The sequence below is a fragment of the Scomber japonicus genome, chromosome 20, assembly GCF_027409825.1.
Source record: "Scomber japonicus isolate fScoJap1 chromosome 20, fScoJap1.pri, whole genome shotgun sequence".
In the NCBI taxonomy this organism is placed as follows: domain Eukaryota; kingdom Metazoa; phylum Chordata; class Actinopteri; order Scombriformes; family Scombridae; genus Scomber; species Scomber japonicus.
The window spans coordinates 9,796,295-9,812,980 of NC_070597.1; the positions used below are offsets into that span (position 1 = coordinate 9,796,295).

At 42.1% G+C, this 16,686-nt stretch overlaps 1 protein-coding gene across 1 annotated transcript; it reads left to right on the plus strand.

Annotated features, from left to right (window-relative positions):
- The first annotated feature begins 7,291 nt into the window (after positions 1–7,291).
- trim8b (tripartite motif containing 8b) lies at positions 7,292–15,977 on the plus strand. The gene is made up of 5 exons (XM_053341188.1): positions 7,292–10,390; positions 14,271–14,366; positions 14,499–14,764; positions 14,871–14,986; positions 15,102–15,977. Exons 1-5 carry the CDS (start codon positions 9,785–9,787, stop codon positions 15,800–15,802), a joined length of 1,785 nt encoding a protein of 594 aa, XP_053197163.1. The 5' UTR covers positions 7,292–9,784; the 3' UTR covers positions 15,803–15,977.
- The last annotated feature ends 709 nt before the right edge of the window (positions 15,978–16,686 follow it).

Genomic DNA, 16,686 nt, shown 5'->3' on the forward strand with positions numbered 1-16,686 from the left:
TCCTAACACTGTGAAAAATAATGCAATCACCATGGAAATGACTGCGTGGCTTAGTAAAACTTGTCAGATTTTGGTGTTATACGTCTTTATAGCAGGAAATGGATAGTGGTATAGAAATAGCCTTAATAGACATTATTAAGAACATTAGAATAACAAGTATACAAGCAAATTAATCCAATAATAGTAAACATATAGTAGCAGAATAGTAACATTATGTGTATCTGTTAATCTATCTATAGAAATATCTCATGACTCCGTGGTGGAAACTGGTCTACGGTCGAATATTTTAATAGACTCTTACCCAGTCAGTCAGTCATGGGCTCTAGACATGTACATGGTCATGATTTTATTCTAACTAGTCTCTTTAATACCTAAATTAACATTGTCAGTTTATCTAACCATTGGGAGCTTTTTATTCTACCCCCTAAACCCCCCCCCCCCCCCCACACACACACACACACTTTGCCTCACTCCTAAACCCACATTACCCGGTAATAAGGTCCAGGCTTATCACCTCTTTTACTGTCAGATGCCTCTACCACTCTACTACCTCTGCTGCCACTAAAGCGCCCCCTGCTGGCCTGAACTCAAAACAGCTGGTCACTCTATTAAACTACGCTTGCACCAGTAGTCTGGACTCTGTTACCCACCCTTTGCAAAATCAGAAAACCTGAAAATTATAATTCAGCCCTGGTTTAATGTGCATGTGTTTAAACTGGAGCTCAGGAGAGCAGAGTGCCAAGTCCATAGTCACAAATAATCCCGAAGCAGCTCGATGATAATTATTTTATCAAATTCTTGGACAATAAATAAATTAACTTGATTTGATTTTGTGTCTCTTCAGTCTCTCTTTATGTCCTGCTCCCATGTTGGAGGGTTGGGGGCCTTTTTATACATCTATCACCCAGCATCCATTGTCTTATCACTCGTCTACCACAATAAGGTGCTAATGTACCAAAGTAATGAAATCAAACATATTATCTCTGAATTTAAATTTGAGTAACTTGAAGCAATTAGTCATGTGTAAATAGTGATGAAAAGTAAATACTGAAATACAAGTTTGTGTCTCTTTTAAGCTACTTAATACTTCATATCATAATTTATACTGCACCACATTGCAGAAGGAAATACATATAACTTAAGATTTCATTAAATATGATGCATTACTACGATTCATGATTTATAGACATTATTTACTATTACTATTTTATTGTATTCGTGTTGTAGTTTTATTTATTTTTTCCCCTCAATTTTATTTGTCTTTTTTATTTGTTTTTTTAATCTATTTCATCTAGGTTTTATTTCACTCTATACCATCTTTGTCAAATCATTTTACTGTTTTACTGTACTAATTATGAGTTTGTCAGTCATCTGTGAAGCACTTTCAATTTCACTAACATATATGAAAAATGCTACACAAATAAAATACATTTTATATCATTATATGTATTTAAATGGTATTTTCACCCTCATTATTTATATTTATAGTAAGTCTGTTGATGTTGTCTTGAGTTTTTAGAAGAGCTCTTTGTGTGAGCCTTTATCTTCCTACCTCACATGCATTTGTTCACTATGAATTCATGTATAACTGTATATATAATAATAATGTCTCTTTAAAGTGGCTGTTCTGTTAATGCTTTAAGTATATTTTGCTGATACTTCTGTACTTTTGAAGTGTAAATTTTGATGAACTACGCTGGTAAAGGATGAAAACTTCTGCTACCACTGCGAGTACATAATATAATATAGTTAGAATTAATTTCAGCCTGCAATTTTGAGAAAAATAAAGTATTTTAAGCATAATATTACTGTATTCAGGTGTACTCATTTATACTGTATTCATTCTATAAGACATAGTTATTTGCACTTAGAGCTTGTTGGGAATGTTAAGTGACCTTACTAGTTTTAATCTGGTCAAGGCCTAAGTGCTGCGAAATGCACCTTTAGGATGTGACGGGATATTACAGTCATGCTTTCCTGCAACAGCACACACACACACACACACACACACAAACAGAGCTGTGTTTTCATCACTTCAGAGGACATTGCACTGACTTAGTTACATTCACATCCTGATAACTCTAAACTTACTTTAACTCTAAATCAAATCTTCACCCTAAAATTCATGATTTACATTAAGAGGATTTGCTTTTTGTCCCCAAAATAGGAGGTGAGTCCCCACAACAAGACTTTATAAACAGATTTACGTCCCCACAACATTAGGAATACCTGGCACACACACACATACACACACACACACACACACAGGAACATCATGAGCGTCCAGGCCATTAACAAATGCAGTAAGCCCTTTAAGTATGATTCCCTGCCCTTCCTCCCCAGCTCGTCCCTCAGCTCCTCCCGGTTAAAACGTGACACACATCAGTTGTGTGACAGGTCACGTGACGGCCGTAGCGTTGATCCGGAAGGAGGGAGGGAGGGAGGAGGGAGGGAGGGAGGGAGAGGGTAGCTGATGAAGCCGAGAAGCTGCGTCAGGTCAGCCAGAGACAGCCTGAATCACACAGGACGCTCAGCTGGTCAGCTTCAAAATGAAAGCACCAGACATTTTTTTCTTCTAGTGAGAAACAGTTGCAGGACATATTTAAGGCATTTCATTTACATTTTTCATTTACATATATATGTACACTAACTTGTGTATGATATGGATTTCTCCCCAAAAATGTTCACCACTTTTAATATTCATATGTCTCTTCATATTTACCACAATCTATTATTACATGAAAAGCAGACTTCTGTTCAGAGAGAGGAAAGGAAAGAAGGACGGGAGGAAGGGGGGGGGGGTAGGAAGGAAGGAAGAAAAGGTGGGAGGGAGGAAAGGAAAGAATGAAGGGAGGAAAGGAAGGAAGGAAGGAACGAAGGGAAGGAAGGAGGAAGGAAAGGAAGGAAGGACGGAGGAAAGAAGTAAGGAAGGAAGGAAGGAAGGAAGGAAGGAAGGAAGGAAGGAAGGAAAGGGAAGGGAAGGAAGGAGGGAAGGTAGGAAGAAAAGGAGGGAGGGAGGGAGGAAAGGAAAGAAGGAAGGGAGGAAGGAAGGGAGGGAAGGAAGGAAGGGAAGGGAAGGAAAGAAGGAAGGAAGGAAGGAAGGAAGGAAGGAAGGGAAGGAAGGAGGGAAGGAAGGAAGGAAGAAAAGGAGGGAGGAAGGAAGGAAGGAAGGAAGGAAGGAAGGAATGAACAGTCAAAACAGACGGGGTCAATTTGACCCGGGAGGACGACACGAAGGTTAAGTGAGTGAACCATCGTTATTCTACTGATGATACCTTCCTCTCAATTTATTCTATGTCCAAAGTTCTCCAACAGCCTTATCAGAGGGGATTAAATACCCCTTTTCTGTCAAGCTTTCATTCATATACTTCTCTTACAAAAGAGGAGCAGAATCTGGATGTTTCAACCCATTATCCTTATTACTTGTGTAGACCCATTTTCCACTTTTCAAGCATTCTTGAACTCAATACTTGAGACTGAAGGCCAACTATATTTTATATTTTTCCTCCGAGTTAACAAACCCTATGAAAAGACCAAAGCCGACGATGAATCAAGCTCAAACCAGCTACGTACAGGTATAAAAGAAACTGCCATAAAGACGTCTCCAAGCAGCCCCCGTGCATGTTCGCCTACGCACAGCCCGCAGGACCATAATTCCACCTGAACAAGTACTGTCATGAGCAAACACGCTGTTCCCTCATTACAATCAACGTGGCCACTGTAGTTTATTTTGAGTCAAGCTCACATTCAACATCCTGCTGTCCAAAACACTCACTAGAGCACCAAATGTGTATTAATTTACCTCTGAAAATAGTCTCCAACAAAGGCCCTATTTACTGAGTTGCCAGCTGTTATATTAATTCACTTTGTTGTTTTTCAAAATATATCTGTATAATTATGAGATATTTCTGAGGATTCACATCGGAGACAAGTTGACTCGAGGCTGAGGGTAAGGAAGTCCAAAAATATTGTTGTTTTTGGTCTTTTTCGGTTGATTTCTTGACAATGACAAAAATATAGAATAGCACCAGTCTTGTCCTTTAATGTGTTGGTGGGAAACAGAGGCATGCTGGTAGTTTATTTGTTACTGTGATGATAAATATACTCATAAGATCAGGCTCACACTAATGCTACTCAAATAATCAGTTAGTTGTTTGGTCTATAAAATGTCAGAAAATGTGAAAAACACCATTCACTCTTTCACAAAGCTGCAACAAAGTTGCAACCTAAAATGTTTTGTTTTGTACCGACCAATAGTCCATAACCCAAAGAGATTTAGTTTACTGTCACAGAGGGCTACATAAACCAAGAAATGTTCACATTTAAGAAGCTAGAATCAATGCAATTTTGATATTTTTTCTTTTAAAAAATGACTCAAAATGATTCAAAATAGTTGGTGATTAATTTTCTGTCAACTGATTAATCAACTAATTATTGCAGCTGAAGTAGAAGCATTAATAGCAATGTAAAACATATTTAATTACAAGTAAAAGTCCTGCATGAGAAATCATAGCTGAGTAAAAGTACTGCAGTATTATGAATGATGTAGTATGCAGTATATGCAGTTAGCTAGTTTACACTACTTTATATACAGTTAGCTAGTTTACACTACTTTATATACAGTTAGCTAGTTTATACTACTTTATATACAGTTAGCTAGTTTACACTACTTTATATACAGTTAGCTAGTTTACACTACTTTATATACAGTTAGCTAGTTTATACTACTTTATATACAGTTAGCTAGTTTAGTCCAGTGGTTCCCAACCTAGGGGTGGGGCCCCTCCAAAGGGTCAGCAGATAAATCTGAGGGGTCAAGAGATGATTTACTTTGCAAGGTAAATCCATGTTGTCAGGCCTCAGGTTATGTTGTACAGTACACTAAAACAATGTGTGATATTTTTTAGTATGAAACCAATAGTACATGAAGTGCACACTATTTATGTGGAAATATCACATCATGCAATCATCCCATAATGCAATGGAGGAGTCATGACAACAACATAACAGACAATGACTGACAACGACCAAGGCAGCTCTGGCGTAACATCAACAATGCTTCGATTTCAGTTAGGTTTGACTTTGCTAGGTGATATATTTTTAAAATTAGTCCAGACTTAATGGTTGCCATGGCCACAGGCAGAGACACTCTCAGGAAGTGGCGTGATAATTACAGCTCAGTGTGTCCAGAAAGACACATACTACAGTGAGTTGAACAATAGTACACATCTTGGGTATGTGATTTCAGACGGAGCGCTTGTGTCAGAACCATCAGTGTCCTTTGAGAATCCGGTGTCCGCCCTTTTCCAAACTGTTTCTATGGTCGACTTCTCAGATGTTTCTGGGTAAAAAACATCTAGACTCACAGATCAGTCTGTAAACACTTTGCTGGTAGAGACTGAGGACAATGTCTGAGGTTTTGTTGTTAAAACTGCTTGGAAACAATTAGAGAGTTTTAAAAAACCTCCATTTCAGAACCAACCCGAAGTCTTTAGGGCGGCCCTTCATACCGGGGCGGCTCACTATGGAGGAGAATGGGGGAGAGCGTCATTTCTGATAAGGCCTGTCCTTGACAAAATGTAAGGGGCGTAGGTTTGTAAGTGGTCACTCTCGCTGCTATTCAAATAACTACATTGCATTTTGAAATCTCCAGACTTCGGCAGGCAGAGATCTCTGATTGTCTGGTATCTCGAGACTAAAAACCATCTGGTGCTTCAGGTTAATGATTAATTGGAGAGGAAACAAAGAAAAAACAAAGTCCTGACAAAGACAAGCCAGCTTCTAGTTTTTTCCTCTAATCTTTTTGGATCATTTTGAACATTTAGAGAAGTTTAGAGGGGAAAATCACTGCTTGGTGGAGCTGTTAACAACTCATAGACATCTGAAATGTGACCCCACTGCCTTTTGTAAGACTTCAAAAGACAAAAAGACTAGAAACCACTGGTGTCATCTACGGCTGGGTATCGTTACCAGTACCAATCCAAGTACCCTTTAAAATTACACTGATACCAACTGGATAATTCATTCGATACCCATCATGTGAATAGAAGCATTAAATTGCATAAAATGTCACCACTCGTCCACATCTAAATGATTTCACCGTGACTTCACCACCACAGACGGCTCGTAGCTGCTGTGGCAGTGGGCCGATCACATGTCGCATTAAATCAAAGAACGCTTGTGTTGATTGGCTGTGAGCATGTCCGTACAAATAGTCATATTTTCTAGCTCTGGGTGCAAAAAGGATCGACTGCAGGTATTGTTGGACGGGAGACGTTTCGATATTAGTTGGTATCGATCTATTTCAATCCATACCTTAAATGTATCGAGAACTAATACCAAGCCTTAGTTTCATCTTTACAAATGTGTTGTTGGGAAGGTTACCATGGAAATGCAATAGATTACAGATTACTAGTTACTCTATTCAAAATGTAATGTAAAAAGTAATGTAACTAGTTCAATTACTTAATCAAAGTAATGTAACTTATTACATTTGATTACTTCCCTAATTTTCTAACAGCTGTTAGGGTAAGTGTTCCCATTAAGCACCAAAATCTAAGTTCAGCTGTTTTTCATGGATACTGACATGATTTATAAGAGAGATCATTTCTTATAAAGCAACATTTATCTCTCATTTCGAAATATATTCATTAGGTCATGTTTTGGAATATGAAATATTTTATTTAAAGTCTGGCATGGACTTATTTAGTACTGTGACACAATGTAAGCCCACATCATGATTTATTTACAATATATATATAAAATATTGATTTCAAAGAATTAAAAACAGCAATATATGTATTCAGTAACATATAAACATTTAAATATAAAAAATGAGGAAAAAACCCTCCTGAGCTAAATCTCCTTTATAATCATCAACATTTTCATAAATAATTATAATTTAATTACACTTCCCCCCTCAGTTACTGTAACAGATTACAGTTACATTATTTTGTAATTAAATGATGTAACACTGTTACACCTAACTAAATTAGTTACTCCCCAACATCAGTTGTATTTTAAAAGCTTTTAATATTATGCATTGTGTCACATCTAAATCTGAAAAATGACTAAAGCTGACAAATAAATGTTGCAGAGTGGGAAGTAGGAATCTTTTTCTTTTAAAGTGTTGAGGAGTGGGAGTATAAAGAAACATCAAATGGAAATAATCAGGTAAAAATAAGAATTTACCTCAATTTACCTCAAATTGTAGTCATTTCTCTCTTTCTCATTTCATTTTGAAACCCTTAACCGGAAGTGTCTCATCATCATGCTGCTCGCTTGATTCTGCTCTCAGCTCGCTGCATTCCTCCTCTCTCTGCTCGATAGGCACACAGAAAGAAAAGAGAGGGGGAGCAGAGAGACAAACACAGCTTATTATTTCACTACCGACGAGCTGGATTTTTAAAAATACATCTTAATAAACCTGAGTGGACTCACACGGGACACATATGTGACCAAAAACCGGGGCAAGGAAAGCAGAAATAACCACGTCAAGACTGCACCTTTGGACCTATACAAGCACGACAGGAGAGAGAAAAGAGAAAGAAAAAAAGGCTTGTTTTTCTTTTTTATAATGACTGGAGTTTCAGGCTCAGCTATGGAGAAGCAGCTTTGGTGAAACAGCCTCTTCATTTATATATATATATGTATAGATAAATAAATATATATATATATATATATACATGAAAGAGGATTTGCAAGATGGCTGATGACAGCTACCCCTACTAACAAGGACAGAAAAAAAGCGACGTCCCCTTTAAGATCAGGAGGGTTACATATTTTTTGCTATTTTGTATCAGTTTTGACACATAATTATGAGACAATTTGTGTTAAAAACCGTCGGTCCTCGTCTGGAAAAAAGCTTAAAATCTTAATCTGTTGTTACCTGTGTTGGTGGTAGAAAATGGTGAGGTGACGTTAATGGTGAATTTCTTTTTTTTTTACTACACGGTTTTAATCGAGATAAGGAAGTAAAACAAAAAAAACAAAAAAAGAAGATTATAAAATATGTTGTTGGTTAAAGGCTGAGGCGATTAAAAAAGGTGGACACCAAAGTGTGTGAGGGAGACAGAGACACAGAGAGAGAGAGAGAGACCGAGAGAGAGAGGAGGAAAAACGCTGATTAATAATAGTAATAATAATGTTTTAAAAGAGTGAGAAAGAAAGAAAGGGAGAAAGAGAGAGAGAGGGGGATATTTGATAGATGTGTTTGGCGACAGTAGCCAACATTCCTGCGGATCCTAAAACCCTTTGTTTTGTGCGCAGGAGCCGGACCCAGACTATTAAAAACGATTAACTATGCAGTAAACAGCCCTCGAAAATGATGGCCCCGGCTCTGATTTTCTATTTAATGAGATTATAAGGCCTTTTGTTGTCGACAGAAAACTGGCAGAGAGAGAAAGAGAAAGAGAGAGAGAGAGAGAGAGAGGAAAAAAGAAGAAGGAGCCGAGGCCTTGTGTACAGATATGCGAGCTGTGCCACATAGCAGGCGTTTATATATATTCATCCAATAAGAGAAAATGTCGCTTTTTTATGTCCCCCCCTACCCCCTCCTCAAAAAAAATATGAAGGGCTTGAGATTTGTACATGTGTAAAAAAAATCTGTGCTGTTTTTTTGTTTTGTTTTTGTTTTAATGTTGTCGTCTTACAGCCAAACCCCGTCGCTGTTTATGTGTGTATAATTGAATTGCTGAGGGGGGTTTTTTTGGGGATGGAGGCTCCCTCTGATACTTATTTATGATTCAGCGGACAAAAGCATTGCGCTGCGTTGTGATTAGTGAGGGATTCATGCGTCCTTGAGAGTCTGATTCAACACATTCAGGTTTAAAAAAAAAAAAAAAAGAAAGAAAAGCTCTCTGTGTGTGTGAGTGTGTGTGTTAGGCTTATATATATATATATGTGTGAGTGTGTGTGTGTGTGTGTGTGTGTGACTAAGTAATCAGGGTGTGGACCTTTCTCATGCTTTTTTCATGCGTTTGGTGGTCTTGAATTGGTCCTCAGTCAATCATAACCCGGACTGTGAAGTCAAGGAAGCTCTGAAAGGTAAGGAAAGGGCCCAGGAGTAGACAGGAGAGAGAAGAGGAGGAGGAGGAAGAGGAGGAGGAGGGTGGTATTGGTAGTGGTGGTTAAGGGGGGGTCAAGTGTCTTTTCTTTTCCTCATGTGCTATACACAGATTGATTCACCTCACCGATCATTGAAGTAATAGTGCAAGATATTTAGTTCTCTGTGTGCCTTGTTTGCATTTCATGGTTTACCTGTAGCTGACAAGGCTTTTTAGCTTCCTGTAGGCCTGCGCACACACACGCATATATACATAAACACACACACTCACACAGAGGAGCTTTAAAGGCAGGCCTAGTGTGTGTGTGTTGGTGTGTGTGTTGGTTGGTGTGTGTGTGTGTGTGTGTGTGTGAGGGTGATTTAGAGGAAAGGAAAGCACCGTTTACTGTAATCTGTATAACGTCAGCCCCTGCTGTGTGTGTTGAAATCACCAAGGTGTTGTCATCCTCGCCTGAAGCCTTCTCTGGTCAATTTTTTCTGGAATTTGCCTTCATGCTGCAGCAATAAGCAATACTCGTCATCTGTCAGGGAGTCTCGTCTGATTTTTTTTGGATTGAAATACACACAGACTTAATCTTTCAGGACGCCATCGGGTTTGTTTTGTTTTTGTTTTTTTTTTGTTTTGCAAATCTTTTTTTTCTCAAGACTCATTTTGAGAGTGTCAGGTTTCCTGTGTGCTGAGGGACAGAGAGTCAGAGAAGTGGAGAACAGAGTTAGTGTATGCCTGCCCGCACCATGATGGCCTCTGACATGGCTGAGACGTGGAGGAACTGTTTTGAGGAGGAGCTCATCTGCCCCATTTGCCTGCACGTGTTCTCAGATCCCATCCAGCTGCCCTGCAAGCACAACTTCTGCCGGGGCTGCATCAGCGAGGCCTGGGCCAAAGACTCCTCGCTGGCCCGCTGCCCTGAGTGCAATCATGCTTACACGCAGAAACCCAGCCTGGAGAAGAACCACAAACTGTCCAACATAGTCGAGAAGTACAACGCCCTGAGCGTGGAGAAGGCCACCACGCCGGCATTGCAGTGCATCCTGTGTCGCCGAGGCCCACCGCTCCCCGCTGTGAAGGTCTGCCTGCGCTGCAACGCCCCGTGCTGCCAGTCCCATGTCCAGACACACCTGCAGCAGCCCTGCTCAGCCCTTGGGCACCTGTTGGTAGAGGCGGAGGCGGTGAAGGCCTGGACCTGCCCGCAGCACGACGAGTACAGGCTGTACCACTGCGAGGCCGAGCAGACGGCGGTGTGTCAGTACTGCTGCTTCGCCCGCTGCCACCCGAGCCACGGACACGCCGTCACTGACGTGGAGCTGAGACGCAACGACATAAGGGTAAGAATAATTATACTGCTATACTTCTATGAATAAAGCTTCCTATGCCTTCCACATACATTCAACAAACACATGCCAGCAGGATGTTGTCACGCTCAGAAACAAAAACACAGCCAGTTTAGCTTGCAAGAATTTGTCAATTCACCACTGATCAATAAGTATTGGCTAAGTGCCCACTCAGGTACCAAAATGCAGCTTTGTGCATTTATACCAGCTCCACACAAGCCAGTGAGGTCATTTTAATCCACTGTGTGACTGTCCATCAAACATCAGAACAAAGGAGATCATTTAATGTAGATTTTTACCACATTAAAGACATCAAGTGGAGGTTTTTGGATAAAAAGCTGCTAGGATCTTTCTCTCAGTCATTAAATGTGTTTTTCAGCAAATCAGTTTAGTGAAATGCGGAGTCGTCTGTATTAAGAAACAATTGCATCTCGAGTGTTTTTCAGCGCCTGTGTCGGAGTCTATCTTTCAGTCTGTGCATTTTTCAGTTGTGATCCATTCCCGCCTGTTCTCATCTGTTGGAATGACAAACAATGCTGTTGAGGGTGGAACAATGAGGGGCCCTCAGAGGGCCTTATCTCCCCAGCACAGGTGCATCCTAGCTCAGGGATCGCCAGTTGTGAAGGGGGGGTGGTGGGAGTGGAGACGAGGGGAAGGGGGATTAGAGTGATTCGTCACTTGATTCTGCGGTCTACTTGGGTTTTCTTATTAACCTCTTCCCTTCCTGGGGGTTTGGTGTTTGCCGCTGTGCTCGAGCGGAGGTCGGTTTGGTTTCCATCCTGTTTTTTGGTTTTTTGTTTCTTTGTTCTTTAAAGGGGTGTGTGACAGGGTGGTTTAGTCATAGGAGAACCATGAGGGCATCACTTTTGACTGACTCATGTTGATCACCCAACACCCTGTTTGGGTGTCAACCTCGTCATACCTGGGTGTGCTTCCTGTTGGTAATGCTATGACTCAGCTTTATGTATAGTTAATCAGTTGCCTGGGGCACAGGAAGGGCCACTGGGTGGGACCTGGCCTAAATTTAAAGGCTGTATTAGTAAAATCCGTCACATTTACAGCTTTTCGTACATTATCTATAATCAGGCTGGACGACACTTTGAGCCTGATTAATTCTGGATGTCTGACCCCGATAAAGACGGCGATATTTTACCATATTTCATCCGATATTACTTCGTTTTTAAGCAAAAACGTATCAACTAAATAAACATTTTTAAAAAGGATCCCTTAAATTTGAATTTTTATATGAGGAAAATAATCTTTTAATAACATCCTGACATTGATTTCAACTATATCAACCAGCCTTAATCCATAAAACCTTTTAGATCACATTCCCCCTCATGTGAGTGGACACTAACCCATCCTCCATGTTGAATGCAATCAAGGAATGCAGAGTGGATCCCCCTCCTCCTCCTCCTCTTCTCTCTTTCTCCAAATACAAACCACCCTGCAGCCACTCCCTTCTCTTCACCTCTGTCTGCCCCCCACCCACCACCACCACCACCCCCAAATTCACCTCACCAGCTCACACCATCCACCAGCCACCCCAGGCGAGCTCCGACCTTCCCTCTGGCCCTGCTCTCCTGCTCTGGTGGCTCTGATGGAAAAGACACTGTGGTGAAATGACAGCTAAAAAGCCGCCCCCCTCCTGCCCCCCAACCTCCTCCTCCCCTCTCCTCTTTATACCCCCTCCCCCCCAAAGGTATCCCATACATTTTAGTCGCTACCCCCCTCTGGTAAGCTTCGGCTCCTTCGACCCTGTTTTTCCTCTGGCTTCTGCTGGGAGCCTAACTCAATCAATCAGCACAACCAGGTCACAGTCCTGGATCTAACCATGCCAACTGTGTGTGTGTGTGTGTGTGTGTGTGTATGTGTGTGTGTGCGCGTGAGAGATATCTAGGGCAGTGGTTCCCAACCATGTGCCACTGAGGCCCAAGAGTATGCATGCAGGTTTTCATTCCTATCAAGCTCCACAGCAGCAGCTGATCATACTGGGAACTAATGATAAAAATCAGCTGTTTGGTAGGAATGACTGGACAGTGGGGTGATAGTGATGATGATGATGATGACGATGATGATTGGGGTGGTTATGTATGTGAACAGACCTTCATCTTTTGAAAAACAACTGATTATTGACTTGTGGGATTAATAACAGATTCAATCCCATTTCTATCTATCAGATGGATCTACATTGAATTTAGCACTGACGTTCATACTATATTAGAGGATGAATCCTACTCTCTTTGGCGATGCCCTCACTTTTCCATTTTGCGCCGTCATCGGGTCAAAAAATGAGATTAGATCTACATTAAATTAACTCAATTCTAAGACACTGTTTTCATGCTTGAGTATCAACCCATTCCTGCACGTATCTCTGTCCGCATTAAATCGCCAAAATGGGTAATTCTCCTCCTAACAGGACATATGCGGAGGACAAGCACAGGAAACCAGCAAAGAATAATTTATTGCGAGCAGATTACAACAATTTTAGTGAAGGATAAAGCAGTAGATAGCTACATTTAACTGTGAACAAGCTATCAAAGGAGACAATAAAGACTTCAATGCTCACATGAAGCTGTCAGCCATTGTTGTTGTTTTTGTTTATTCATCTTCCATCATGAAAAACACTGAAATGTCATGCTGTTTCTGTCACCGATATGACAGCATTTCTATCAAGCTTAGTTATCTTTGTACGCACCTCAACACCAAGCCAAGGTTTTTCTATTTACACACTGTGGGGGCCATTTTGGTAACGAGAAAAATGTGTTTTTAGTCTGATCTGAGGGTCAAAACAGAGAGAAAAAGACGAGGTTATGAATTTAGCCGTATGGACATGTTCTTAAATAACTGAATACTTTGATTTATGAATAAATAATAACATTCCCATCAACCTCAGCTCGAATTTAGTGCCAATTCGCAAATGTTAGCAGGTAAACCTCATACTGAACATCAGGATGTTAGCATTAGCATTTAGCTCAAAGCAGCACTGTGTCTAAATGCAGTCACACATAGCTGCTAGCTTGGCTGCAGGCTCTCAAGTCCTGTTTATTTGAATCTGGATCATATTGGCAGCACCGCATTATACTCCTCTTTACCATCGTTATCCTCGTGCCTCTCTATCACTACATGTTTGAGCTAAGATTATTCATTTTTTTCCACATTAAATATTAATAGCATGAAGGATTAGCAAATCTGTGTCAATGATATTCCTGCTGTCAGGCTTGTGTAACATAGGCAGCGACATAAAGGATTGTTGATCTCACATAACGACGTTTATCATGGTTTTTTAAAATGTATTATTTATTTATTGTAACCACAAGCTGAGCAGGATGGGCATCTCAGTTTGTCCGGAGCAGGCGTCTGCTCTTCACATGCCATCATCCTCCCAGAAATAACAAGTGTTGTTGTCACAACATTGCTGCAGCTCACAGAGGAGCCTCGACTGAGCGTGTTTTTAGAGGACAAATAAGAGCAGAGGAGCAGTAAGAGGAGGTGCACTTAGAGGAGAGGGGAGTAGAGGGGAGGTAGAGCTCCTTATGCCCATTTATCTGTCTCTCTCTCTCTGCTCGCTGCCCCCAACGTTAGTCCTCACTCACTAATGCAAACACAAAATAGCTGTTGGTTGCTATGACAGCACTCCCTCCCTCCCTCCCTCCCTCCTCCCCCCTCCCCCACAGGGATTGTGTGTTGGATGGAGACTAAATTAGCTGGCTCCTGGGTTCTAATATCTCCGGCATGGGGAGGGGATGCTAGTGGCAGGCTGAGGTCACAACTTCTCAAGAGTTTTTAAGACTTACTTTTCTTGTTTCTCTCTCTCTCTCTCTCTCTCTCTCTCTCTCTCTCTCTCTCTCTCTCTCTTTCTCACCTCTCACAGCAAAGCCTGTTGAGACAGCAGGAGCGCGTAGAGGAACGAGTGCAGGAGATCGAGGAACAGCTTTGCAAACTCGACTCTGACAAGTGTGTGGTGGAGGTACGTTTTTTGTTTCTGTTTTTTGCACCTTGCTCCGTGGGCGTAAACACAACTACACACATTTTCAGACACACATGGAGTTGCGTAACGCGATGTATTGATATTTGTGTGTCCGTGTTCTTGTCTCTGCAGGACAGGGTGTGCGAGCTGAAGGAGGAGGTGCGCCTGCAGTACCAGCGGATGCATCAGCTCTTGGAGGAAGATCTCGGTCGGACACTGGAGGCTCTGGAGCGGGCTCAGGCTCGGTTCTGCCAGGAGAACGCCGCCCAGGTTCTAGCATTGGGAGAGCAGCGCCATGAGGCCCAGAAGCTGCTGAGCTCCATCCACACAGCCTTCAGTAAGGCGGAGGAGCTGAGCTTCATGAAAAACACCAAGCCTGTTAAAATCCTCACAGACAGGTAAGAGAGAAGTTGTTGTTTTTTGCCCCCGGCTCTGTAATAAGCAGGTGATGATGCCAAGAGCAGATGTCTTATCTTGAATTTTGTCTCTTGGCACATGTTTCAGGTCTCAGGCATGTGTGGGAAGCAGTCTGCCTCCTTACAAAGTGGGGAATCTAAACTCAAAGCTGTTCCTCTCTGAAATCTCCAAAAGAGAGAAGAGCTTGAAGAGAACGCTAGAAGGTACGAACTCAAACACCCTTTTCAGGTTTGAATACGGCACATGATAGTCATGAATGTGTTTTTTTATTTTATTGCCACTTATCTCTTATTTCACACCCTCTCTCTCCTCTCCCAGCTCCCCTCACCCCCCCCTCGACCTTCCTGCAGTCTGTTCCTGCTTATCCCAGCGGTCAGAGCTCTGCCTCTGGAGCAGAGAAACGGAAACATTCCACTGCCTTCCCAGAGGGAAATGGGAACGTCGGAAAAAACACCGCTCTGGGTTTCAAAGACTCCTCCTCCTCTTCCTCATCTTCTTCTTCATCGTTAGCTAAGCAGCCCTACCTGGGCTCCGGCTCTGCCTCTGGAGAAGGCCAGTCCACCAATCAGCAACCTCTCGGCCCCTGTGGTCCACCTCACATCAGCGAGAGCGGCGGGGCAGGAAGCGGAAGTGGCTCGTTGACCAACCACCACTCTGGCTCCGTGTTTGGCTCCTCACACTTTCCTCCCGGCGGAAGCAGCTCCTCCCACTCCTCCCAGCAGGCAGTGCTGCCTCAGTACGGCGGCCGGAAGATCCTGGTGTGTACGATGGATAACTGCTACTGCTCTGGAGTGCCCTCGGTGTCGGGCCACCGCAGTCATCCCCCGTACCCGCGCTCGGGCTCTTTCCCCTGGGTCAGCGCCCAAGACTACCCTCCGCCTCCTGGCCTGGCCTCTGGAGGTCCGTCCATGCAGGGCTTGGCAGTGAGGGACTGGATAGACGCCTCACAGACACACAGACATGCAGATTTTTATGGGCTGTATGGGCAGCCATCTACAAAGCACTACGTCACCAGTTAACAGAGTAGACACACGCACACACACACACACACTTGGATATAAAGACAGGCATCAAGATAGCACACCTTTACTGACTCCATTAACCGGAATAAAATACATCAATACGCTCTGATAATGCAGTTATACTTACATACATTTAAATTAATGTTTATACACACACACACACACACACACACACACACGCACACACACACACACCTAGAACATGTACACATAATCGGGGGCAGGGTTGATCTCTTTGTGTTCTTTTTTTTCTTTTTCTTTATTTTCGGTCAGTGTTTCATGTAGTGTATTATACGTAAAATGCATATACAGCCAACCGCTCACTCTGGCACAACTCAGCTCAGTGTTTTTACACGTTAAGAGACACAGAGGAGGGGCTGAAGACGTCCGGATGAGATGCATCTTTTTTTATTTATAGAACAAACGAATTGATAGAAAATGAACTTTTTATTAGAAAATTTTCATGCCTCTTCAAGGCTTCTCACTGAGGCTCGAGGGAAAAGAGATAATACCGTGCAGTGTTGAGCTTTCCAGTTTAGCGTCTCATGTTTCTCTGATATAATCACCCCTCCAGTTGTACTGAGGTCAATTGCCTTATGTTATTAGCATCATATTTTTCTCAGCCCAGCTGACTTTGTTTGATAGATCCTTTAAAGAGGGGCCACGGTCCCTTTTTGTCTCTTGATGTTCTTTTTTGTTTCTCGTCATGGCACTTCCTTTCTTTGCTGAGTTCAGGGATGGATAGTACGGCTTGAACACAAAACGCTCTTCCATGGAACACCCACAAATGCACTTGTGGACGCCTTGTTATGCCTGGACTACAGATGCTGAACCACAGAGGGACACTAGAGCTGCATCTGAAGGGCCGGTTGACCCTGGCC

Excerpts from the sequence above, each read along its gene's own strand:
- trim8b (XM_053341188.1), top strand. The coding sequence starts at position 9,785 with ATGCCTGCCCGCACCATGATGGCCTCTGACATGGCTGAGACGTGGAGG. Across the intron at positions 10,391-14,270 it reads TGAGACGCAACGACATAAGG|CAAAGCCTGTTGAGACAGCA; the intron begins GTAAGAATAATT and ends CACCTCTCACAG. Across the intron at positions 14,367-14,498 it reads CTGACAAGTGTGTGGTGGAG|GACAGGGTGTGCGAGCTGAA; the intron begins GTACGTTTTTTG and ends TTGTCTCTGCAG.